The 26247-nt window shown below is 51.5% G+C and overlaps 1 protein-coding gene across 1 annotated transcript; it reads left to right on the plus strand.

Moving 5' to 3' along the window:
- Window positions 1-13788: 13788 nt before the first annotated feature.
- Window positions 13789-24495, plus strand: LOC135273189 (cyclin-Y-like protein 2). Its single transcript, XM_064372105.1, has 4 exons — window positions 13789-13995; window positions 16226-16300; window positions 18316-18347; window positions 24403-24495. The coding sequence occupies exons 1-4, from the start codon at window positions 13905-13907 to the stop codon at window positions 24493-24495; spliced, it is 291 nt and encodes a 96-aa protein (XP_064228175.1). The 5' UTR covers window positions 13789-13904.
- The last annotated feature ends 1752 nt before the right edge of the window (window positions 24496-26247 follow it).

Here is a 26247-nt window from a genome sequence, read left to right on the forward strand (position 1 = left end):
CCTCTGGACAGGGGCAGGTGCCGAGGGTCTGGGCCTCTGGACAGGCGCAGGTGCCGGGGCGCATGGGTCTTTGGACAGGGGTAGGTGCCAGGGGGCCTGAGTCTCTAGAAACTGGTAGGTGCCGGGGTCTGGGTCTCTGAACAGGGGTAGGTGCCAGGGGCCTGGGTCTCTGGACAGGGGCTGGTGCCGAGGAGCCTGGGTTTCTGGACAGGGGCAGGTGCCGAGGTCCAGGGCGTCTGGACAGGTCTAGGTGCCGGAGGCCTTGGATCTCTGACCCGGGGTAGGTGCCGAGGGGCCTGGGACTTAGTAGGTGCTGGGCTCTAGGGCCTCTGGACAGAGGCAGTTGCCGGGGGGCCTGGTTCTCTAGCCAGGGGTAGGTGCCGGGGTCCTGGGTCTCTGGACAGGGGTAGCTACCAGGGTCCTGGGTCTCTGGACATGGGTAGGTGCCGGGGGCCTGGGTGTCTGGACAGGGTTAGGTGCCGGGGTCCTGCGTCTCTGGACGGGATAGGTGCCGGGGGCCTGTGTCTGTGGACAGGGTTAGGTGCCGGGGGTTCTGGGTTTCGTGACAGGGGTAGGTCCCGGGGGGCCTGCGTCTCTGGACAGGGGTAGGTACCGGGGGCCTGTGTCTCTGGACAGGGGTAGGTGCCGGGGTCCAGGGCCTCTGGACAGGGCTAGGTGCCGGGGGACCTGATGTCTCTGGACATGGCTTGGTTCCGGGGGGCCTGGATCTCTGGATAGTTGTCGGTGCCGAGGGGCCTGGGACTGGGTAGGTGCCGGGGTCCAGTGCCTCTGGACAGGGGTATGTGCCGGGGTCCAGGGCCTCTGGGCAGGGTTAGGTGCCCAGGGGCCTGGGTCCCTGGACGGGGTAGGTGCTGGGGGCCTGGTTCTCTGGACAGGGGTAGGTGCTGGGGGGCCTTGGTCTCTGGACAGGGATAGGTGCGTGGTCCTGGAAAGGGGTAGGTGTTAGGGGTCCTCGGCCTCTGGACAGGGGCAGGTGCAGGGGTCCATGGCCTCTGGACAGGGGCAGGTGCCGAGGGTCTGGGCCTCTGGACAGGCGCAGGTGCTGGGGCGCATGGGTCTTTGGACAGGGGTAGGTGCCGGGGGTCCTGGGCCTGGGTAGGTTCCGGGGTCCAGGGCCTCTGGACAGGGGCAGGTACTGGGGGGCCTGGGTCTCTGAACGGGGGTAGGTGCCAGGGGGCCTGGGTCTCTGGACAGGGGTAGGTGCCCCGGGGGTCCTGGGTCTCTGGACGGGGGCAGGTGCCGAGGTCCAGAGCCTCTGGACAGGGCTAGGTGCCGGAGGCCCTGGGTCTCTGAACCGGGGTAGGTGCCGAGGGCCTGGGACTTAGTAGGTGCTGGGCTCTAGGGCCTCTGGACAGAGGCAGTTGCCGGGGGGCCTGGGTCTCTAGACAGGGGTAGGTGCCGGGGTCCTGGGTCTCTGGACAGGGGTAGCTGCCAGGGTCCTGGGTCTCTGGACATGGGTAGGTGCCGGGGGCCTGGGTGTCTGGACAGGGTTAGGTGCCGGGGTCCTGCGTCTCTGGACGGGATAGGTGCCGGGGGCCTGTGTCTGTGGACAGGGTTAGGTGCCGGGGGTTCTGGGTTTCTTGACAGGGGTAGGTCCCGGGGGGCCTGCGTCTCTGGACAGGGGTAGGTACCGGGGGCCTGTGTCTCTGGACAGGGGTAGGTGCCGGGGTCCAGGGCCTCTGGACAGGGCTAGGTGCCGGGGGAACTGATGTCTCTGGACAGGGCTTGGTGCCGGGGGGCCTGGATCTCTGGATAGTTGTCGGTGCCGAGGGGCCTGGGACTGGGTAGGTGCCGGTGGCCAGTGCCTCTGGACAGAGGCAGGTCCTGGGGAGCCTGGGTCTCTAGACAGGGGTAGGTGTCGCGGGGCCTGCATCTCTGGACAGGGCTAGATGTGGGGTCCTGGACCGGGGTAGGTGTTGGGGTCCTGGGCCTCTGGACAGGGGTAGGTGCCGGGGCCTGGGTCTGTGGACAGGGGTAGGTGCCGGGGGCCCAGGTCTCTGGACGGGGGTAGGTGCCGGGGCTTGGGTCTCAGGACAGGGGTAGGTGCCGTGGTCCAGGGACTCTGCACAGAGCTGGGTGCCCGGGGCCCGGGGTTTCTGGACAGGGGTAGGTGCCGGGGAGCCTGGGTCTCTGGACAGGTGTTGGTGCCGGGGTCCAGGGTCTCTGGACAGGCGTAGGTGTCAAGAGTCCTGGGTCTCTGTACGGGAGTAGGTGCCAGGGGGCCTGGGCCTGGGTAGGTGCCGGGGTCCAGGGTGTCTGGACAGGGTCAGGTGCCGTTGGGCCCTGATCTCTGGACGGGGCCAGGTGCCGGGGTCCTGGGCCTCTGAACGGGGGTATCTGCCGGAGTCCAGGGCCTCTAGACGGGGTAGGTCCCGGGGGACCGGGTTTCTGGACAGGGGTAGGTGCCAGGGGTCTTGGTCCTCTGGACGGGGTAGGTGCCGGGGGCCTGGGTCTCTCGACAAGGGTAAGTGCCTGGGGGCCTGGGCCTCTGGACAGGGGTAGGTGCCGGGGTCCAGGGCCTCTGGACAGGGGCAGGGGCCGGGGGCCCTGGGTCTCCAGACAGGGGCAGGTGCGGGGGGCCTGGGTTTCTGAACGGCGGGGGTAGGTTCCGGCGTGCCTGGGTCTCTGGACAGGGATAGGTGCCGGGCTCCATGGCCTCTGGATGGGGTAGGTGCAGGGGGCCTGGGTGTCTGGACAGGTGTAGGTGCCGGGGGGCCTTGGCCTGGGTAATTGCTGGGGTCCAGGGTGTCTGGACGGGGCAGCTGTCGGGGGCCAGGGTCTCTGAACGCGGGTAGCTGCCGGGGTCCAGGGCCTCTGCACAGGGGTAGGTGCCTGGGGGCCTGGGTCTCTGGACAGGGGTATGTGCCGTGGTCCAGGGCCTCTGGGCAGGGGTAGGTGCCCTCGGGGGCCTGGGTCCCTGGACGGGGTAGGTGCTGGGGCCTTAGTTCTCTGGACAGGGGTAGGTGCTGGGGGCCTTGGTCTCTGGACAGGGATAGGTGCGCGGTCCTGGAAGTGGGTAGGTGTTAGGGGTCCTCGGCCTCTGGACAGGGGCAGGTGCAGGGGTCCTGGGTCTATGGACGGGACACGTGCCAGAGGCCTGGGTCTCTGGACAGGGGTATGTCCAGTCCCGGGGGGCCTGGGACTGGCTAGGTGCCGGGGGTCCTGCGCCTCTCGACAGGCGCAGGTGCCGGGCGTTTTGGTCTCTCGACAGGGGCAGAGACTGGCTGAGCAGAAGCTCTTTTGTTAGATGCCATTTATCAATTTTGGCTTTTTTTGCAATGGCTTTTGCTGTTTTAGTCATGAAGTCTTTGCCCTTGCCTATGTCCTGGATGAGATTGCTTAGGTTTTCTTCTAGGGTATTTATAGTTTTAGTTTTTATGTTTGCGTCTTTAATCCATCTTAATTTTTGTGTAAGATGTAAGGAATGGGTCTAGTTTCTGTTTTCTGCATATGGCTAGCCAGTTTTCCCAGCACCATTGATTAAATTGGGAACCCTTTCCCCATTGCTTGTTCTTGACAGATTTGTGGAAGATCAGATGGTTGTGGACGCGTGGTGTTATTTCTGAGGTCTCTGTTCTGTTCCTTTGGTCTACATATTTAGTTCGTACCGGTACCATGCTGTTTTGGTTACTGTGTCTCTTTAGAACAGTCTCCAGTCAGGTAGTGTGATCCCTCCAGCTTTGTTCTTTTGACTTAGGATTGTCTTGGCTATACGGGCTCTTTTTCGGTTTCACGTGAAATTTAAAGTAGTTGTTTCTGGTTTTGTGAAGAAAATCAGTGGTAGCTTGAGGGGAATAGCATTGAATTTACAAATTACTTTGGGCAGTATGGCCATTTTCACGATAATGATTCTTTCGACCCACGAGCATGGAATGTTTTTCCATTTGTTTGTGTCCTCTCTTATTTCTTTGAGCGGTAGCTTGTAGTTCTCCTTGAAGAGGTCCTTCACTTCCCTTGTAAGTTGTCTTCCTAGGTAATTTATTTTCTTTGTAACAATTGTGAATGGGAGGAGTTCACTCAAGGTTTGGCTCTCCGCTTGCCTGAGATGATGGGGTTTTGTAAATATACACTCATGTTGTCTGCAAAGAGAGACAATTTGATGTCCTCTCTTCCTGTTTGAATACACTTTGTTTCTTTTTTTTTTGCTTGATTTCTCTGGCCAGAGCTTCCAATACTATGTTGAATAGGAGTGGTGAAAGCCGGCATCCTTGTCTTGTGCTGGATTTAAAGGGAATGATTCCAGCTTTTGCCCATTCATTATGGTACTGGCTATGGGTTTGTCATTAATAGCTCTTACTACTTAGAGATAGTTCTGTCAACACCTAGTTTATGGAGAGTTGTTAGCATGAAAGGGTGTTGAATTTTATCAAAGACCTTTTCTGCATCTATTGAGATAATCACGTGTGTTTTTTTTTTTGGTCATTGGCCAGGGATATGTGCCGGGGGCCTGGTTCTCTGCACAGGTTAGGTGCCGGGATCCAGGGCATCTGGACAGGGCTAGGTGCCGGGAGCCCAGGGTCTCTGGACAGAGGTAGTTGCTGGGGCCCTGGGCCTGGGTAGGTGCTAGGGTCCAGTGCCTCTGGACAGGGGCAGGTGTCGGAAGGCCTGGGTCGGTCTCTGGACAGGGTTAGGTGCCTGGGGGCCTGGGTCTCTGGACAGGGGTATGTGCCGGGGTTCAGGGCCTCTGGGCAGGGTAGGTGCTGGGGGCCTGGTTCTCTGGACAGGGGTAGGTGCTGGGGGCCTTGGTCTCTGGACAGGGATAGGTGTACGGTCCTGGAAAGGGGCAGGTGTTAGGGGTCCTCGGCCTCTGGACAGGGGCAGGTGCAGGGGTCCAGGGCCTCTGGACAGGGGCAGGTGGCAAGGGTCTGGGCCTCTGGACAGGCGCAGGTGCCGGGGCGCATGGGTCTTTGGACAGGGGTAGGTGCGGGGGCCTGAGTCTCTAGAAACTGGTAGGTGCCGGGGTCTGGGTCTCTGAACAGGGGTAGGTGCCAGGGCCCTGGGTCTCTGAACAGGGGTAGGTGCCAGGGGCCTGGGTCTCTGGACAGGGGCTGGTGCCGAGGAGCCTGGGTCTCTGGACAGGGGCAGGTGCCGAGGTCCAGAGCCTCTGGACAGGGCTAGGTGCCGGAGGCCCTGGGTCTCTGAACCGGGGTAGGTGCCGATGGCCTGGGACTTAGTAGGTGCTGGGCTCTAGGGCCTCTGGACAGAGGAAGTTGCCGGGGGGCCTGGGTCTCTAGACAGGGGTAGGTGCCGGGGTCCTGGGTCTCTGGACAGGGGTAGCTGCCAGGGTCCTGGGTCTCTGGACATGGGTAGGTGCCGGGGGCCTGGGTGTCTGGACAGGGTCAGGTGCCGGGGTCCTGCGTCTCTGGACGGGATAGGTGCCGGGGGCCTGTGTCTGTGGACAGGGTTAGGTGCCGGGGGTTCTGGGTTTCTTGACAGGGGTAGGTCCCGGGGGGCCTGCGTCTCTGGACAGGGTTAGGTACCGGGGGCCTGTGTCTCTGGACAGGGGTAGGTGCCGGGGTCCAGGGCCTCTGGACAGGGCTAGGTGCCGGGGGAACTGATGTCTCTGGACAGGGCTTGGTGCCGGGGGGCCTGGATCTCTGGATAGTTGTCGGTGCCGAGGGGCCTGGGACTGGGTAGGTGCCGGTGGCCAGTGCCTCTGGACAGAGGCAGGTCCTGGGGTCCAGTGCCTCTGGACAGAGGCAGGTCCTGGGGAGCCTGGGTCTCTAGACAGGGGTAGGTGTCGCGGGGCCTGCATCTCTGGACAGGGCTAGATGTGGGGTCCTGGACCGGAGTAGGTGTTGGGGTCCTGGGCCTCTGGACAGGGGTAGGTGCCGGGGCCTGGGTCTGTGGACAGGGATAGGTGCCGGGGGCCTGGGTCTCTGGACGGGGGTAGGTGCCGGGGGTCCTGGGCCTCTGGACAGGGGCAGGGGCCGGGGGCCCTGGGTCTCCGGACAGGGGCAGGTGCGGGGGGCCTGGGTTTCTGAACGGCGGAGGTAGGTGCCGGGCTGCCTGGGTCTCTGGACAGGGATAGGTGCCGGGCTCCATGGCCTCTGGATGGGGTAGGTGCTGGGGGCCTGGGTGTCTGGACAGGTGTAGGTGCCGGGGGGCCTTGGCCTGGGTAATTGCTGGGGTCCAGGGTGTCTGGACGGGGCAGCTGTCGGGGCCAGGGTCTCTGAACGCGGGTAGCTGCCGGGGTCCAGGGCCTCTGCACAGGGGTATGTGCCTGGGGGCCTGGGTCTCTGGACAGGGGTATGTGCCGTGGTCCAGGGCCTCTGGGCAGAGCTAGGTGCCGGGGGATCTGATGTCTCTGGACAGGGCTTGGTGCCGGGGGGCCTGGATCTCTGGATAGTTGTCGGTGCCGAGGGGCCTGGGACTGGGTAGGTGCCGGGTTCCAGTGCCTCTGGACAGGGGTATGTGCCGGGGTCCAGGGCCTCTGGGCAGGGGTAGGTGCTTGGGGGCCTTGGTGTCTGGACAGGGATAGGTGCGTGGTCCTGGAAAGGGGTAGGTGTTAGGGGTCCTCGGCCTCTGGACAGGGGCAGGTGCAGGGGTCCAGGGCCTCTGGACAGGGGCAGGTGCCGAGGGTCTGGGCCTCTGGACAGGCGCAGGTGCCGGGGCGCCTGGGTCTTTGGACAGGGGTAGGTGCCGGGGGTCCTGAGTCTCTAGAAACTGGTAGGTGCCGGGGTCTGGGTCTCTGAACAGGGGTAGGTGCCAGGGGCCTGGGTCTCTGGACTGAGGCTGGTGCCGAGGAGCCTGGGTCTCTGGACAGGGGCAGGTGCCGAGGTCCAGGGCCTCTGGACAGGGCTAGGTGCCGGAGGCCCTTGGTCTCTGAACCGGGGTAGGTGCCGAGGGGCCTGGGACTTAGTAGGTGTTGGGCTCTAGGGCCTCTGGACAGAGGTAGTTGCCGGGGGGCCTGTGTCTCTAGACAGGGGTAGGTGCCGGTGTCCTGGGTCTCTGGACAGGGGTAGCTGCCAGGGTCCTGGGTCTCTGGACATGGGTAGGTGCCGGGGGCCTGGGTGTCTGGACAGGGTTAGGTGCCGGGGTCCTGCGTCTCTGGACGGGATAGGTGCCGGGGGCCTGTGTCTGTGGACAGGGTTAGGTACCGGTGATTCTGGGTTTCTTGACATGTGTAGGTCCCGGGGGGCCTGCGTCTCTGGACAGGGGTAGGTACCGGGGGCCTGTGTCTCTGGACAGGAGTAGGTGCCGGGGTCCAGGGCCTCTGGACAGGGCTAGGTGCCGGCGGACCTGATGTCTCTGGACAGGGCTTGGTGCCGGGGGCCCTGGATCTCTGGATAGTTGTCGGTGCCGAGGGGCCTGGGACTGGGTAGGTGCCGGGGTCCAGTGCCTCTGGACAGAGGCAGGTCCTGGGGAGCCTGGGTCTCTGGACAGGGGTAGGTGTCGTGGCTCCTGTATCTCTGGACAGGGCTAGATTTGGGGTCCTGGACCGGGGTAGGTGTTGGGGTCCTGGGCCTCTGGACAGGGGTAGGTGCCGGGGCCTGGGTCTGTGGACAGGGGTAGGTGCCGGGGACTGGGTCTCTGGACGGGGGTAGGTGCCGGGGCCTGGTTCTTAGGACGGGGGTAGGTGCCGGGGTCCAGGGACTGTGCAGAGAGCTGGGTGCCGGGGGCCCTGGGTCTCTGGACAGGGGTAGGTGCCGGGGAGCCTGGGTCTCTGGACAGGTGTTGGTGCCGGGGTCCAGGTTGTCTGGACAGGGTAGGTGCCAGGGGCCTGGGTCTCTGGACAGGCGTAGGTGTCAAGAGTCCTGGGTCTCTATACGGGAGTAGGTGCCAGAGTGCCTGGGCCTGGGTAGATGCCGGGGTCCAGGGTGTCTGGACAGGGTCAGGTGCCGGTGGGCCTTGATCTCTGGACGGGGCCAGGTGCCTGGGTCCAGGGCCTCTGGACAGGGCTAGGTGCCGGGGGACCTGATGTCTCTGGACAGGGCTTGGTGCCGGGGGGCCTGGATCTCTGGATAGTTGTCGGTGCCGAGGGGCCTGGGACTAGGTAGGTGCCGGGGTCCAGTGCCTCTGGACAGAGGCAGGTCCTGGGGAGCCTGGGTCTCTGGACAGGGGTAGGTGTCGCGGGGCCTGCATCTCTGGACAGGGCTAGATGTGGGGTCCTGGACCGGGGTAGGTGTTGGGGTCCTGGCCCTCTGGACAGGGGTAGGTGCTGGTGCCTGGGTCTGTGGACAGGGGTAGGTGCCGGGGGCCTGCATGTCTGGACGGGGGTAGGTGTTTGGGGATTTTGGTCTCTGGACAGGGGAAGGTGCGGGGTCCTGGGTCTCTCGAAAGAGGCAGGTGCCGTGTGTTTGGGTCTCTGGATAGGGTCAGGTGCCGAGGGGCGTTGGCCTGGGTAGGTGCCGGGGTCCAGGGCCTCTGAACAGGGGCAGGTGCCGGGGGTTTAGGTCTCTGGAGAGGGGCAGGTGCCAGGGGCCTGGTCTCTGGACAGGGGTAGGTGCTGGGGGGCCTGGGTCTCTATACAGGGGTAGGTGCCTAGGTGCTTGGGTCTCTGGACAGGTGCAGGGACCGGGGGGCCTGGGTATCTGGACATGTTCAGGTGCCGGGGTCCTGAGTCTCTGGACAGCTGTAGGTGCCGGGGGGCCTTGGTCTCTGGACAGGGGCAGGTTCCGGGGAGCCTGGGTCCCTTGACAGGGGCAGGTGCCGGGGTCCAGGGCCTCTGGACAGGCCTAGGTGCCGGGGTGACTGAGTCTCTGGACAGGGGTAGGTGCCGGGGGGCCTGGGTCTCTGGACAGGGTTAGGTGCCGGGAGTCCTCGGTCTCTGGACGTGGTAAGTGCCATGGGCCTGCGTCTCTGGACAGGGATAGGTGTCAGGAGTCCTCGGTCTCTGGACGGCGTAAGTGTCGTGAGCCTGGGTCCCTGGATAGGGGTAGGTGCCGGGGAACCTGGTTCTCTGGACAGGGATAGGTGCTGGGGGGCCTGAGCCTGTGTAGGTGCCGGGGTCCAGGGCCTCTAGATAGGGGCAGGTGCCAGGGGGCCTTGGTCTCTGGACAGGGGTAGGTGCCGGGGGGCCTGGGCCTGGGTACGTGTCACGGTCCAGGGTCTCTGGACAGGGGCATGTGCTGGGGGGCCTGGGTCTGTGGACAGGGGTAGGTTCCGGGGGACCTGGGTTTCTGGACAGAGGCAGGTGCCAGGGGGCCTGAGTCTCTTGACACGGGTACGTGCCGGGGGTCTTTGGTCTCTGGACAGGGGTAGGTGCCGGGGGGCCGGGGTCTCTGGACAGGGGTAGGTGCCGGGGGGCCTGGGTCTCTGGACGGGGGCATGTGCCCAGGGGCCAGTGTCTGTGGACAGGGGTAGCTGCTGGGGACAGGTTTCTCTGGGCAGGTGTAGGTGCCAGGGGTCCTGAGTCTCTGGCCAGGGGAGGTGCCGGGGGCCTGAGTCTCAGGACAGGGGTAGGTGCCGGGGTCCTGAGTCTCTGGACAGGGGTACGTGCCGGAGGCCTGGGTCTGTAGACAGGTGTAGGTGCCGGGACGCCTTGGTCTTTGGATAGGGGTAGGTGCTGCGGGGCCTGGGTCTCTGGAAGGGGCAGGTGCCCTGGTCTCTGTATAGGGGTAGGTGCTGGGGGGCCTGGGTCTCTGGAAGGGGCAGGTTCCGGGGGCCTAGGTCTCTGAACGGTGGTTGGTGCCAGGGGGCCTGGGTCTCTGGACGGGTAGGTGCCAGGGGCCCTGGGCCTCGGTAGGTGCCGGGTTCCAGGGCCTCTGGACAGGGAAAGGTGCTGGGGGGACTGGGTCTCTGGACAGGGGCTGGTGCTGGGGGCATGGGTCTCTTAACGGGGATAGGTGCCGGGATCCAGGGCCTCTGGACAGAGGTAGGTGACGGGGACCTGGGTCTCCGGAGAGGGTAGGGGCTGGGGGCTTTGTTCTCTGGAAAGGGTTAGGTGTCGGGGTCCTGGGTCGCTGAACAGGGGTATGTGCGGGGTCCTGAACAGGGGTAGGTGTTGCGGTCCTGTGCCTCTGGACAGGGGTAGGTATTGGGGGACCTGGGTCTTTTGACAAGGGTAGGTGTGGGGTCCTGGGCCTCTGGACAGGGGCAGGTGCCGGGGTCCAGGGCCTCTCGACAGGGGCACGTGGCGTGGGGCCTGGGTCTCTGAACAGGGGTAGGTGCCGGGGCCTGGGTCTCTGGACAGGGGCTGGTGCCGGGGGCCTGGGTCTCTCAACAGGGGTAGGTGCCTCGGGCCTGGGTCTCTGGACAGGGACAGGTGCCTGGGGGCCTGGGACTCGACATGGGTAGGTCCCGGGATCCAGGGCCTCTGGATACGGGCAGGTTCCGGGGGGCCTGGGTCTCTTGACAGGGGCAAATGCAGGGGCGCCTGGGTCTCTGGACAGGATAGGTGCCGGGGGCCAGGGTCTCTGGACAGGGGTAGGTGCCTGGGGGCCTGGCTCTCTGGACATGGGTAGGTGCGGGGTGCTGGACATGGGTTGGTGTTGGGGGACCTCGGCCTCTGTAAAGGGGTAGGTGTTGGGGGACCTTGGTCTCTGGACAGGGGTAGGTGCGGGGTCCTGGGCTTCTGGACAGAGGCAGCTGCCGGGGGTTGGGGTCTTTCGACAGGGGCAGATGCCGAGGGTCCTCGGCCTTGGTAGGTGCCGGAGTCCAGGGCCTCTCAACAGGGGCAGGTGCCGGGGTTTAGGTCTCTGTACAGGGGCAGGTGCTGGGGGCCTGGGTCTGTGGACAGGGGAAGGTGCCGGGGGTGCTGGGTCTCTGGACAGGGGTAGGTGCCGGGGGGCCCGGGTCTCTTGACAGGTACAGGTTCCGGGGTGCCTGGGTATCCGGACAGGGGTACCCTGGCCAGGATCCAGGGCATCTGGACACGTTCAGGTGCCGCTGGCCTGGGTCTTTTCACACGGGCAGATGCGGGGGCGCCTATGTCTCTGGACAGAGGTAGGTGCCGGAGGGCCTGGGTCTCTGGACAGGGGTAGATGCCGTCGGGCCTGGGTCTCTGGACAGGTGTAGGTGCCGGGGGTCCTGAATCTCTGGACAGGGGTACGTGCCCGGAGCCTGGGTCTCTGGACAGGGGTAGGTGCCGGGGGGCCTGGGTCTGTGGACAGGGGTAGATGCCGGGGTCCAGGGCCTCTGGACAGGGCTAGGTGCCGGGGTGCCTGAGTCTCTGGACAGGGTTAGCTGCTGGGGGCGGGTGTCTCTGGGCAGGTGTAGGTGCCAGGCATCCTGAGTCTCTGGACAGGGGAGGTGCCGGTGGCCCGGGTCTCAGGACAGGGGTAGGTGCCGTGTTCCTGAGTCTCTGGACAGGGGTAAGTGCCGGAGGCCTGGGTCTCTGGACAGGTGTAGGTGCCGGGACGCCTTGGTCTTTGGATAGGGGTAGGTGCTGCGGGGCCTGGGTCTCCGGACTGTGGCAGGTGCGGGGGTCCTGGGTTTCTGAACGGCTGGGGCAGGTGCCGGGGTGCCTGGGTCTCTGGACAGGGATAGGTGCCGGGCTCCATGGCCTCTGGATGTGGTAGGTGCAGGGGGCCTGGGTGTCTGGACAGGTGTAGGTGCCGGGGGGCCTTGGCCTGGGTGATTGCTGGGGTCCAGGGTGTCTGGACGGGGCAGCTGTCGGGGGCCAGGTTCTCTGAACGCGGGTAGCTGCCGGGGTCCAGGGCCTCTGCACAGGGGTAGGTGCCTGGGGGCCTGGGTCTCTGGACAGGGGTAGGTGCCGAGGTCCAGGGCCTCTGGGCAGGGCTAGGTGCCGGTGACCCTGGGTCTCTGACCTGGTGTAGGTGCCGAGCGGCCTGGGACTTAGTAGGTGCTGGGCTTTAGGGCCTCTGGACAGACTCAGTTGCTCGGGGGCCTGTGTCTCTAGAGAGGGGTAGGTGCCGGGGCCCTGGGTCTCTGGACAGGGGTAGCTGCCAGGGTCCTGGGTCTCTGGACATGGGTAGGTGCCGGGGGCCTGGGTGTCTGGACAGGGTTAGGTGCCGGGGTCCTGCGTCTCTGGACGGGATTGGTGCCGGGGGCCTGTGTCTGTGGACAGGGTTAGGTGCCGGGGGTTCTGGGTTTCTTGACAGGGGTAGGTACCGGGGCCCTGTGTCTCTGGACAGGGGTAGGTGCCGGGGTCCAGGGCCTCTGGACAGGGCTAGGTGCCAGGGGACCTGATGTGTCTGGACAGGGCTTGGTGCCAGGGGGCCTGGATCTCTGGATAGTTGTCGGTGCCGAGGGGCCTGGGATTGGGTAGGTGCCGGGGTCCAGTGCCTCTGGACAGAGGCAGGTCCTGGGGAGCCTGGGTCTCTGGACAGGTGTAGGTGTCGTGGGGTCTGCATCTCCGGACAGGGCTAGATGTGGGGTCGTGGACCGGGGTAGGTGTTGGGTTCCTGGGCCTCTCGACAGGGGTAGGTGCCGGGGCTTGGTTCTCTAGACAGGGGTAGGTGCCCGGGGCCTGGGTCTCTGGACGGTGGTAGGTGCCGGCGCCTGGGTCTCAGGACAGCGGTAGGTGCCAGGGATCCTGAGTCTCTGGACATGGGTAGGTGCCAGGGGTCTGGGTCTCTGAACAGGGGTAGGTGCCGGGGGGCCTGGGTCTCTTAACAGGGATAGGTGCCGGGGCTCTGGGTCTGTGGTCAGGGATAGGTGCCGGGGTCTAGGGCCTCTGGACAGGGCTAGGTGCCGGGGGGCCTGGGTCTCTGGATAGAGGTAGGTTCTGGGGGGCCTGTTCCTGGGTAGGTGCTGGGGTCCAGGTCCTCTGTACAGGGTAGGTGCCGGTGGCCTTGGTCTCTGGACAGGGGTAGGTGCCACGGGTCTTGTGTCTCTGGACGGGGTAGGTGCTGGGGGACCTGGGTCTCTTGAAGAGGCAGGTGTCGTGGGTCTGAGTGTCTCGACGGGTAGGTGCCAGGGGTCCTGGGTCTCTGGATGGGGTAGGTGCAGGGGGCCTGGGTGTCTGGACAGGTGTAGGTGCCGGGGTGCCTTGGCCTGGGTAATTGCTGGGGTCCAGGGTGTCTGGACGGGGCAGCTGTCGGGGGCCAGGGTCTCTGAACGCCGGTAGCTGCCGGGATACAGGGCCTCTGCACAGGGGTAGGTGCCTGGGGGCAGACAAAAACTACCACTCTTTGGAAGACAGGAGAGGAGTATTTCCTTAGAAACGCAGTGAACAATTCAGTTGTATCTACATTCAGTTAGCAAATAAAAGTTGTTCAACTTGGTTGCTAATCGGACCCACTCTACTAACTGAGACTTTGTATAGAACTCATAGGGTAAGACGGCTTCCAGTAATGAACCACCCTGTGCTTTTCTTAGGACTAAAAAGCTCAGGAAACTGGTGATGAATGAAAACCTTAGTCCCACTGGCACTGCATGAGGAGCCAGGAGAGCAGCAGCATCATAAACCACAGGGTGGGGCAGCCCAGGCAGCGGGGGAGGGGCGGAATCCAGGGTGGAGCATTGTTAGGTATGGGGCGGGGCATTCTGAGGCCAGTGGGCCAGTGGGCTTCAGTCTGTAGGTGACTGCAGAAGGAGGAGGAGCTTCTTTTGTACTGTCTTGAGGCAGTTGTTGTGTCTCCCAGCGCTCGCTGGGTTGACAACCTATTAAATAAGTCGGCTGTTCTTCGCTCTCCCAAGCAAGTCAACTCAAGGGAGGCGGCAGGGTGAGGGCCTTGGCCCGAGCCCCGGCTGGGGCTGGGGCTGGGGCTGGGGCTGAGCTGTGGGGTGGGCAGGCGAGCAGCGGCGATACCATCTCTGCCAAGTGCAGCATAACCTCGGCCTAGGGCAGCGGGAGTGCGTGGCCAACACTGTGAGCAGAGGCACAGGTGGCGGCAGACAGTCCAATGGGGTGCATACTGACCTGTTGCGTGTGCCCCAAGGCCAGCCCTGAGTTGGAACAGCATGAGGGGTCAGGGTGTCCCTCTCAATCTGAGGTCTGTGAGGCATCAGCTGAGGACGCAATAGCAGCAGCGCCCATGGCTGCTGTTGAAGAGCCTGCTGAATTGATTGTTGAAGCTGATGAGGGCCTTCGTGTCCACCACATCCGTGACCGAGAGATGCCTGAAGGTAAGGAGGTGACGGTGCCATCTGCCCTGGCCACACCGCTGGTTGCTGCTGTCCCCAAGGTTCCCTGGGGGACATCCCCAACCTCAGGCTCCTTTTTACCTGTAACCAGCTTTTCCAGGGCTGGCCAGGAGCAAAGGCTGGCTCTGCCTTGCATTCCCATTCCCACCACTCAGTCTTTCTCCACGGAGTCCAGTCAATTTCTTTTCTCCTCCCCTCCCAAACACCCAGTTCTTGCTCCCTCATCTCATTCTCTCAGGCTGGCATGGGACCTTTTATTTATGGCTCGTCTTGTCGGTAGCTCTATTTATTATTCTGTGGGACTTTGTTGAGGCTTCTTTGGAATATTCTCTTCCCTTTTTCCATACAAACTTAAATATTCCAACTTTCCAGTATCCATCCCATTCTTTCTTTGTACCTATCCAGATGGTACCTAAGTGAAGGAACCAGCTAAGTGCCTAATTATTTCCTGTGTTAAAGTAGCTAAATCTCAAGACAATTCATACTGAAATATTTGGGGATTTCTTATTTAAAATCAGAACGAAGGTTGCCATGGGAGAGATGATAGGGTATTCTGAATGGGTTGCTTTAAGTCATCTTAATAGGCACTGTTTCTTCTAACTGTAATTTGAACACAAAAGGAAAGAAAATGGAAGGTGCTTAAAATAATTGTGAAAGGTATGAAATGTCATGGCCAGGGTTACAAAAAAATAGATATTTTCCCCCCCAAAGTACTTTACCCATGAAGCTCTGATTACTTTAAAATTCTTACTTTAACACAGAATGTATCTCTAGATTTATTCTGGTGACTTAACAGACTTTATTTACCTTCTTGTTCTAAAAGAGAGGTAGGGGATGGTTCGTGGTCAAAACTTTCAAAAGACATGAAATGTAAAGGTAGACTTTTAATGTGTAAGATAAAGATTGAAGGTTAAAATGCCAGACCTTGCCTGTGTAAGAGTGTCTGTTGCCATGGCTTCCCCTTTGTCCTTCCCTCTCCTGACAATAGCATGTTGTTCAAAGATAAGAAACTAAAGCTCAAGAAGCTGGAAGTCATCATCCTCAGCAAACTAACACAGGAACAAAAAGCAAACACCGCATGTTCTCTCTCCTAAGTAGGAGTTGAACAATGAGATCACATGGACACAGGGAGGGGAACATCACACACTGGGGCCCTTCAGGGGCCAGGGGGTAAGGGAACAGAGAGGATTAGGACAAATACCTAATGCATGTGGGATTTGAAATCTCGATGATGCGTTTATAGGTGCAGCAAACCACCATGGCACATGTGTAGGTATGTAACAGACCTGCACGTTCTGCACATGTTTCTCAGAACTTAAAGTTCAAAAACAAAAAAACTTTAGTTGGGCTCTTAAGTTTTTTCCGGAGGTAGGATAATTAAGACTCATGATGAGTGTGTGACTTTGTAACTTGGAGTACTATACTCACTTTTCAAGATGTTTAAGAATTTAGAATAAACAGATATGTGAGTTGATTATATTTTTATACACAAAATATGTCAGTACTTGTGTAAACTTATACTCTGGTTGCTGGTGTAAGGAAAGCCTGTGAGTGATTTTACACACCAGTTCATAGACTGGTAGTGTTGGGTGAGAGCCCAAAAAAGGCTCTTTATTGTCATTCTTTAGGATTACAACACAGTTTATGTATGTCTCATTTGTCCCTTTCCAATCCAAAGGCCTGTGTATGTTCTCCCTATATATTGCTAATGAAGAAATGAAGACTTAGAGATCTTACACGACTGTGGAAGATAGCTACTCAATGGAACTAAGGTTCTGTGTCCTCAGAGTGACATGGAAGTGACAGATATGCTAAATTTCCTTTTTTTTTAAATGTTTGAGCTCCAGAATAAATAATATATTTTGCCTATAAAATAGACCTGTCTTTAAAATGTACGGCCATCTTGTTTTTTCTATGTAGTTGATTTTACACAACTCAAAGGAAACATTTACCTCTTTCTTTCTTTCTTTCGGAGGGTCTCACTATGTTACTCACGCTAGCCACAAATTCCTGACCTAGCCTTAAGGGATTTTCCCATCTCAGCCCTACAGACATGGGCCATCTTGCCTGGCTCCATCTTATGTCTACACATTCATTTCAGCGGATAAGAATAAAGGTAGAGGTAGTGAAATGGCCTACATACAGCAGTCGAAGAAATGAGTTGATAAACTGTTAAAAGTGATCACATCTTTTTTCTTTTCTCCCTCTATAGGTATGGATTTGGAGCCCAACCCTTCTGACGATCCAGAGACAAGCACAATATTCCTGAGAAAATCTCGAACAGATGGTGAGACACCATTGTTTTTTCCACCAAGAAAAAGAGTGAAAACACTTCTTATTTGATCAAATGTATTGTAGAAAGTATTTTAGAAAAACTCACATTGGTTTAAATTTTTCAATTTTTCACATATTCACTTGTCTTGTCTTATTTTACCATGTGATATACTTTAATTGTTATTGTGTTAGTGAAAACATGTAAACTTTTTATTTGTACAGTTTACCATCTTTTTATCAACACAATTTGTCATGTGATGGAGGAGTTGTAGATTTATCTTTATTTAATAATTCTTTGTCCCTTTTCCCTTGCTCCAGAGAGTACATTTTAAAGTTGACTGATAGAACTTAGGCTTCACCTTGGTTTCCATTTAAACAAATTAAAAAAAAAGAAATAGTTGTTCATCAACAAGGATTGAATCTGTGATTTTGGCCTCCTCTTCCACAGTCCTCCGACCACATGCATTTATCACATCCAAGTTTATGCTAATCAAAACTTCTATTAACCTTTTAATTTGATGTAATGTAAATTTAAACATGCCCTACTCCTGCTTATTTTCCTCAGTGTTATGTTAAATCCTTGTTTGTTTGCTAAAAAGCCATACACAGCCAAGTTTTCCTGTTGATTTAAGCAGAAAGAATACAAGTGAGGATCTATAATCGTATGTGAAGTGATGCAGCACAGTAAAATATGGGAGTTTGTAACCTTTGTTTCTTGTAGTTTGAGTAGACTTTGCCTGTCTTGAGTCAGTTATTTCTGTCTAGAATTTGTGTTCATTTATGCATTGCTATAAAGAGATACCTAAGGCTGAGTCTTTTATAACAAAAAGAGGTTTAATTGGCTCATAGATCTTCAGGCTGTACAAGCATGGCTTCAGCATTTGCTTCTGGTAGGGTCCTCCGCAAGCTTACCATCATGATGGTAGGCAAAGGGGAAGCAGGTGGTTCCACACTGTGAGAGGGTGGGGCGGGGGTAGGGGGAAGGTGCCACGCTCTTTTGAACTACCAGAATGAGAATTCGCTTATTACCATGGGGATGGCACCAAGCCATTCATAAGGAAGCCACCATGACCCAAATGCCTCCCACTAGGCCTTGTCTCCAACATTCAGGATCACGTTTTAACATGAGATTTGGAGGGGGAAATATCCAAACCATATCAGAATTGTTTTCCCAGTTCCTTCTAGAGCCATGGGCTTCTCACACGTAGAGAGCATGGAAGCAGTTAAAAAAAAAAAAAAAAAAAATCTACTGTGTGTCCCTCACTGTTCAGTGATAGCAATGTTTGCCTACAAGGCCCTTTTAGCTTTAAAGGCAGAGGCAGTGTAGGAAACAAAGCATGGCCTAGGTCACTCTTGGAGCTTCTGTTATTCTGGCCTTTTTTTTAGGAAAAAAAATGACTTTTTGTGCTGCAGACACCATGTTCAATGAGGTTTATATACTCATTTTAGAATCTAAACTTAAAAAGGTTACTTTCCTGTTGTGTAAAGACTCTTTTTTGGTTTTGTTTTGTTTTTAGTGACATATTAGTAGGTGACCACTAAGTGTGGTTCAAAATGCTTACTGGGATTCTGGTGCATCTAGAGATAGGTGCCTGGCCAGGAAGTAGTTCTTAGAGCTGTTAGCTCTTAAATTCTGGTAAAAAAGTAAGCTATGTGTAAATACAGAATGAGAAAATGCTAATGGATCATGGCTCATATATGCAACAGTTAAACTTTTTTATTAGCTAATTTTTTCATCTGGCCTCATTTTTTTGCCCTTTCCTTTTGTATACAAGGTTTCTTTCATTTGTATATAATAGAAACAAAAAGTAAACTAGTCCAAAAAGTGAAACAAAGTTTTTATATTTTGCTTTATGAGATGTATCATGCCAGCTAATTTAAATATAAATTGTTGAAATATTTTTTTTAAATTTGAATTTGTTCCCATGTTATTTAGGAGTAATCAATAAGACGTTAACAACTAGTTTTATTTTATGGTATTTGTATTAGAAGTGACCAGTTTGTTTGTTCTTTTTTCTTTCTTAGTAGAAGAAATAAGAAAAGGCAACTATACAAACCATGTAAGTAAACAGTCAAAAAGTTAAAAAACTGATAGTTTGACATAAAAGTATGTCTCTCTTAATTACTTTAAATTATAATGAGGACCCCATGCTGATAGCATGGACTTCTTTTTGTGGCTTTTCTAAATCTTACATTTTCCTAAGTATCAAATGTATTCAGAAAAGTCTTCAGCTTAGTGTGTCCACCTTTTAAGAATGTCCGACATTTAAGTTAAATTTCAATAGTCTGATTGTGGTATAAAGATCTGCCTTAAATATTGAGTCATATTTTTAATTTAGCTAAGTTAATTGTCAGCACTGTCTTTTAGTTAATTGTAAGCACTGTGTATTGACTTTCTGCCATAGCAGATGCAAGCATAGCTTCCTCACTACACCATGACCTTATTTGTCTCCCTCTGTTTCTTCCAATTGTAGCACACTTTTCCATTAAATCTAATATTTACATGATTATGACTATGCAAATATTATTCAGTGCTAAGTCATACAGTGTTTTCATTGTGCCTCTGCATTACATATTCCTTCATTTTTTCTCTGAACCAGTTCTGAAATCTGAGCACTTCTGCACTTCTTCTGGATCATCTCTTTCTTCCTAGCCTGTGTTACTTTACCCAGCCAAATGCAGTAAGTAGCCCCTGGCTGGTCTGTTTGCTTTCAAAACCATTATTTTTAGCATGAAACTAATTTTCTGACTATTCGTTTGCCTGTTTTCTAACAGCCATTTTCCCCATCAAGTGTTGCAGCATCTATCATGTGCCTTTCCAACTATTTTCCATCTGCTAAAACGTATCTGTTCCATTTTTCTTTGTTGTGGGGGTGGGGTGACAACTTACTTTGGCCTTTTGTCATCGTAATTCAATATACACTGACTTTCCCTAGATATGCTCGATGTTTGCTTTTCTGATTCTTTCTGTGCCATCTCCTTAAAGTCTTTTGGGATCCTTTCATAACTGCTGTCTTGTGTGGGATCACCTGTGTCCTAGATTCTGTGTTTGCTTCTGTCCTGTTATCCTGGGTGGAGATGTTGAGAGATCTGCCCAGACTTAAAATCTCTCTTTTTTGATAGAGAGTAAACCTCTAGGTTGAATCTAAATTTTATGATTCTGAAGATATTCTACAATGTGCTCGCTTTACAATGTTGTTCTTACAATGTTGCCATTGTGTGATACATTGTTTGTAGTTGGCTTTTATATATCTGTAGAAACTTTTTTAGGAGCTTCTGTCTCTCTGAGATTCTGAAACTTTGTAACAACAGCTTAGTGGGACTCTTTACATTTTATTGAGGCTACTAAGTCTGCAGACTATCTGTGCTTGATAATTTGTTTTACTTTCTCTGTTACTTTATTTCTGATAGTCTTGTTATTCGTACACTAGGCTGCTTAGACCAGTATACCTGCATTGGTTTTTAATTTTTCCCCTTCTGTTTTTCAGTTTACCTTATTATTATAGATGGAGTTTTTTTCATGAATGCCCAGAGTCTTAGAAATATTTAAGTTAGTTAAGATTTATTTATTTTTAGCCTGGTCAACATAGCGAGACCTCAGCTCTACAAAAAGGTGAAATAACAAATTAGCCAGGTATGGTGGCATGTGCCTTCAGTTTTGCCTACTCAGGAGGCTAAGGTAGAGGATTGCTTCAGCTCAGGAGATTGAGGCTGCAGTTAACGATCATTGCACCACTGCCCTCCAGCCTGGGCAACAAAGTGAGACCCTGACTCAGAAAAAGGAAAAATGTTATTCTTAAAAAACATACCTAAAATTTGTCCTGCCAGAAAGGAGAGAGAAAAACATAAACTTTAGTTTTCATTTTATTTTATGTTTGCTGGCAAAAATGCTGTCGTTGATTTATTTACATATTTTTATTCTATAGGTTTTGGGGGGAACAGGTGGTTATAGGAGTAAATTCTTTAGTGGTGATTTGGGACATTTTGATGTACCCATCACTTGAGCAGCATCCACTGAAGCCAGTTTGTAGTCTTTTATCCCTCATTCCACTGCCATTCTTTCCACTGTGTCCCCAGAGTCCATTGTATCATTCTTATGCCTTTGCATCTTCATAGCTTAGCTCCCAGGTATGAATGAAAACATACAATGTTTAGTTTCCCATTCCTGAGTTGCTTCACTTAGAATAATGTCTCCAATTCCATCCAGGTTGCTGGGAATGCCCCTAATTTATTCCTTATCATGGCTGAGTGGTGTTCTATGATATATACATATATATGTGTGTGTGTATATATATATATGTGTGTGTGTCTATATATATACACACACACATTATACATAGACATATGACAGTTTCTTTATCCACTCATTGATTGATGGGCATTTGGGCTGCTTCCATATTTTTATAATTGCAAATTGTATTGCTGCAAACATACATGTGCAAGTATTGTTTTTGTATGATGCCTTTTTTTCCTCTGGGTAGATATCCAGTAGCAGGATTGCGGGATTGCATGGTGTTTCTACTTTTAATTGTTTAAGGAATCTCCACACTGCTTTCCATCGTGGTTGTACTAGTTTCCATTGTTACCAGCAGTGTAGAGAAGTGTTTTCTTTTCACTGCATCCACACCAACATCTATTATTTTTGTATTTTTTGATTATGGCCATTCTTGCAGGAGTAAGGTAGTATGACATTGTGGTTTTGATTTTCGTTTTCCTGATCATTCATGATGTTGAGCGTGTTTTCATATGTTGGTTGGCCATTGGTATATCTTCTTTTGAGAATTGTCTATTTATGTCCTTCGCCTGCTTTTTGACGGGATTTTTTTTTTCTCTTGTCCATTTGTTTTTTTTTTTTTTTTTTTTTTTTGTAGATTCTGTGTATTAGTCCTTCATCAGATGTAGAGATTGTGAAGGTTTTCTCCCATTCTGTGATTGTCTGTTTGCTCTGCTGATTGTTCCTTTTCCTGTACAGAAGCTTTTTCGTTAAGTCTCACCTGCTTAATCTTTGTTTTTGTTGCATTTGCTTTTGGGTTCTTGGCTATGAAGTCTTTGCCTAAGCCATTATCTAGAAGGGTTTATCAAATGGTATCTTCTAGAATTTTTATGGTTTATGGTTGTAGATTTATATCCTTGATCCATCTTGATTTGATCTTTGTATACGTGAGCGTTGAGGATCCAGTTTCATTTTCCTGCATGTAGCTTGCCAATGATTCCAGGCATTAAACCGTATATGGTTTAATTTCTTCACATTATGTTTTAGTTGGCTATTGGTATTTGAGTCTATTTCTGGGTTCTCTATTCTGTATCATTGGTGTATTTGCCTATTTTTATACCAGTACCATGCTGTTTTGGTGACTGTGGCCTTATAGTATAGTTTGAAGTCAGGTAAAGTGATGGCTCTAGATTTGTTGGCTTTGCTTAGTATTGTTTTGACTAAGTAGGGTCTTGGTTTGTTCCATATGAATTTTAGGATTATTATTATTATTATTTTTTAGTTCTGTGAAGAATGATAATGGCATTTTGTTAGGAATTACATTGAATTTGTAGATTGCTTTTGGCAGTGTGGTCATTTTTACAATATTTATTTAAGCCATTCATGAGTGTGGGATGTCTTTCTATTTGTTTGTGTTATCCATGATTTCATTCAGCTATGTTTTATAGTTCCCATTGGCATATCAAAAAGGCATTTCATACCAGGGATACAGGGATGGTTTAACATATGGAAGTCAGTAAATGTGATATATCACAGAAACAGAATTCAAAGCAAAAATCACATGATCATCTCGATAGATGCAGAAAAATCATTTGACAAAATCCTTTTATGATTAAAAGGTTTAAAAAGCGTTTGACAGCATGCTTTTATGATTAAAACCCTCAGCAAAACTGGCATACAAGGGACATACCTCAATGTAATAAAAGTCATTTATGACAGACCCACAGCCAACATAATACTGAATGGCGAAAAGTTGAAATCATTACCCCTGAAAACTGGAACAAGGCAAGGATGCCCCAGTCTCACTACTTTTATTCAGCATAGATAGTGGAAGACCTAGCCAGAGTAATCACACAAGAGAAAGAAATAAAGGGCATCCAGATCAGTAAATAGGAAGTCAGACTGTCACTGTTTGCTGATAATATGAACGTATACCTAGAAAACCCTAAAGACTCCTCCAGAAAGCTCCTAGAACTGATAAATGAATTCAGCAAAGTTTCAAGATACAAAATTAATGTACACAGATCAGTAGGTCTGTTACACCCCAACAGCTACCAAGCTGAGAATCAAGCTAAGAACCTTAACCCCTTTTACAATAGCTGAAAAATAAAGTAAAATACTTAAAAGTACACCTAACCAAGGAGGTGAAAGATCTCTACAAGGAAAACAATTTTAGTGTTTTTAATGGGTTAAAATGAGAGGCAGCAGGTACAATGGAAGAAGTCAGTGGGTAGGCACTGGTATCCAAGGGGAACTGGACCTTTGATGGTAAGGCTTTAGTTTTGACTTGTTAAATTACTAGGTATGATTATTTTCTAGTTTTTGTTGTTATACCTTAAAACCACTAAGTAAGCCCTTCCATTTCTTGTTAAAGATCATAGCATTTCATACTCTGATTTATGCTGACTGAAGTTAGATGATTTGTTTCTATTTTGTGACACCGTAAATAATACCTATAAAGAGTGATCTGTTAGCAGTGTTTTTGTTTTAATTAAATGTAGTAAGATGTTTAGTCCAAATGATGACTCAGTTAATTTGTCAAACACTTGTTGAAGTTTTTGATTTATTCAGAATTCTATGCTCAGCAGCTGGATGTAGGAACAGTTAGGGCCCGCTGTTACTTTTATAGAGAGGCATACTTTCTCATGAGAATACTTAGTCTCTTGTAACCAGTGGTCAGTCTGACTCATTAGTGTACCAAAGAAACATGTTTTGGTATGGCTGCTGGCAAACAGATCCAAGAGGGTAGATGTAGTCAAAGTTGCTGAAACAAGGAAAGAGAAAAGTGGTATTCTATGCAGAGAGTAGGGTATACAGGAAAATGCCTAGGGTGCAGCTCAAATGATTTATAGAATGAAATTAAGTTTTGAAATTAATGGCAAGTATTGTCGAAGAGTCTCATTTGAGTCATGTCGTGGCTGTCTTATTTAAACTTGAAGGGAAAGTTAAATTTTTGTTTTGTTTTGTTTTGTTTTGTTTTGTTTTTTTGAGACGGAGTTTCGCGCTTGATACCCAGGCTGGAGTGCAATGGCGCGATCTCGGCTCACCGCAACCTCCACCTCCTGGGTTCAGGCAATTCTCCTGCCTCAGCCTCCTGAGTAGCTGGGATTACAGGCACGCGCCACCATGCCCAGCTAATTTTTTATATTAGTAGAGACGGGGTTTCACCATGTTGACCAGGATGGTCTCGATCTCTTGACCTCGTGATCCACCCGCCTCGGCCTCCCAAAGTGCTAGGATTACAGGCTTGAGCCACCGCGCCCAGCCAAAAGTTAAATTTTTTAAGTTGTCATCTGTTTTCAGGGTGTGAGAGAATGTTAAATTGTTACTAATTTTATCCTCCACATAAGAAAACAGGACTAGAGAAACCTATGGCTTCCTCACTTGTTGGTGGTCTAGCAACACTGGCACACAGAGTCTCTGAATCTGAAACTTGTTTTGTCACCTGAAATAATACATTTAGGATTAGTAATTTAGTAAATGTATTAGTCTTGTATTCACTGCAATAAAATGTTCTTCTACGATACTATTTAATACATTACATTTTACTGTAGTAAATAAATAATAGAAATAGAAATTCTCAGCCGTTTTATATCACTATAGAAAAAAATAAAATCTTATGTTAAACTTTTCTCATTATTTATAAAGGGAATTCATAAAATCCTTGTTGGGTTTGATGACAGGTACCTTATTTAGGGCAGCATTTTATAACCTGTATCTCAAACATCATCTCTGGAAGTTAAGAGCCTCCGATGAGTTCTCTATGGAGTGCACAAGATGCCACACTCAGGCAGTTCACAGAGTGTAAGAAATATCCTAGTGCTTTGTCATTTGACATTTTCACCAAGAAAAAAAATACACCTTGATAAGTTTAACTTACACTTTCTTTCCTTCCCCTTCAGGTATCTACTAGGCTGTATCGTTCATGTTCGACAGTTTTCCTTGACGACAGCACAGCCAGTCAACGTCATCTTAAAACGGCACTAAAGCTGTGAGTACAACCATAGTGTCAAGGGACAGATTCCTTTATTCTAAAATTAATTATTTCAGCCATTTGGTTGTCCTCTTCAGCAGTCATTTTAAGAAAGTGAAGTCAACTATATATTGATATACAGATTCTAAATATTAAGTATCAATTTCTCTTTTAAAAAATCTTAGATGTCATGGTAGAAGGAAAAATCAGTTAGCAGATAAGCAATCCCAGCAAAGTATAGCTGTTTTTTTGGTGCCTTTATGCCTTAAGACAATGTTGACTGCAATGAAAAGGACACTTTATTGGATCCTTGACAGACAAGCAAATGCTGAGGGATTTTGTCATGGCTAGGCCTGCCTTACAAGAGTTACTGAAGGAAGCACTAAATATTGAAAGAAAAAATCGGTACCAGCTACTGCAAAAACATAGCAAAATACAAAGACAAATGACACTATGAAGAAACTGCATCAACTAATTTGCTACATAACCAGCTAGCATCTTAATGACAGGATCATATTCACACAGAACAATATTAACCTTAAATGTAAATGGGCTAAATGCCCCAGTTAAAAGACACAGACTGACAAACTGGATAGAGTCAAGACCCATTGGTGTGCTGTATTCAGGAGACCCATCTCATGTGCAAAGACACATAGAGGCTCAAAATAAAGGAATGAGGGAATCTTTACCTAGCAAATGGAAAGCAAAAAAAGCAGGGTTTGTAGTTCTTCTCTCTGATAAACCAGACTTAAAAACAACAGAGATCAAAAAAGACAAGGGTATTACATAATGGTAAAGGGATCAGTGCAACAGGCAGAGCTAACTATCCTAAATATATATGCACCTAATACTGGAGCAACCAGATTCATAAAGCAAGTTCTTAGAGACCTACAAAGAGACTTAGACTCCCACACAATACTAGTGGGAGACTTTAACACCCCACTGTCAATATTAGATCAATGAGACAGAAAATTAACAAGGATATTCATGACTTGAACTAGCTCTGGACCAAGCAGACCTAAAAGACATCTACAGAACTCTCCACCCCAAGGCAACAGAACATACATTCTTTTCAGCACCACGTAATTGGAAGTAAAACACTCCTCAGCAAATGCAAAAGAATGAAAGTCGTAACAGTCTCTCAGTCTGTTTTTTGCATTTGGTGAGGAGTGTTTTACTTCTAATTATGTGGTCCATTTTAGAATAAGTGCTATGTGAAAAAATAGAAAAAAAGAAACTCAAAACCGTACAACTACACAGAAACTGAATTACCTGGTTCCTGAATGACTGCTTGGTAAATAACAAAATTAAGGCGGAAATAAGTAAGTTCTTTGAAACCAATGAAAACAAAGACACAGTGTACCAGAATCTCTGAGACACAGCTAAAGCAGTGTTTAGAGGGAAAGTTGTAGCACTAAATGCCCAGATCAGAAAGTGGGAAAGATCTAAAATCGACACCCTAAGATTACCATTAAAACAACTAGAGATGCAAGAGCAAACAAATTCAAAAGCTAGCAGAAGGCAAGAAACAACTAAGATCGGAGCAGAACTGAAGGAGATGGAGACACGAAAATCCTTCAAAAAATCAGTGAATCCGGGAACTAGTTTTTGGAAAAGATTAACAAAATAGACCACTAGCCAGACTGATATAAAGGAGAAAAAAGAGAAGAATCCAATAGACACACTAAAAAATTCTAAAGGGGATATCACCACTGATCCCACAGAAATGCAGACTATGATCAGAGAATACTATAAACACCTCTACACAAATAAA

This window comes from Aotus nancymaae, unplaced genomic scaffold, assembly GCF_030222135.1.
Source record: "Aotus nancymaae isolate 86718 unplaced genomic scaffold, 86718_ANA_hifiasm-v0.15.2.pri h1tg000348l, whole genome shotgun sequence".
Lineage (NCBI taxonomy): Eukaryota > Metazoa > Chordata > Mammalia > Primates > Aotidae > Aotus > Aotus nancymaae.

Coding starts and splice junctions, on each gene's coding strand:
- LOC135273189 (XM_064372105.1), top strand. CDS start 13,905: ATGGCTGCTGTTGAAGAGCCTGCTGAATTGATTGTTGAAGCTGATGAG. Junction 13,996..16,225: donor TGACCGAGAGATGCCTGAAG/GTAAGGAGGTGA, acceptor CTCCCTCTATAG/GTATGGATTTGGAGCCCAAC. Junction 16,301..18,315: donor GAGAAAATCTCGAACAGATG/GTGAGACACCAT, acceptor CTTTCTTAGTAG/AAGAAATAAGAAAAGGCAAC.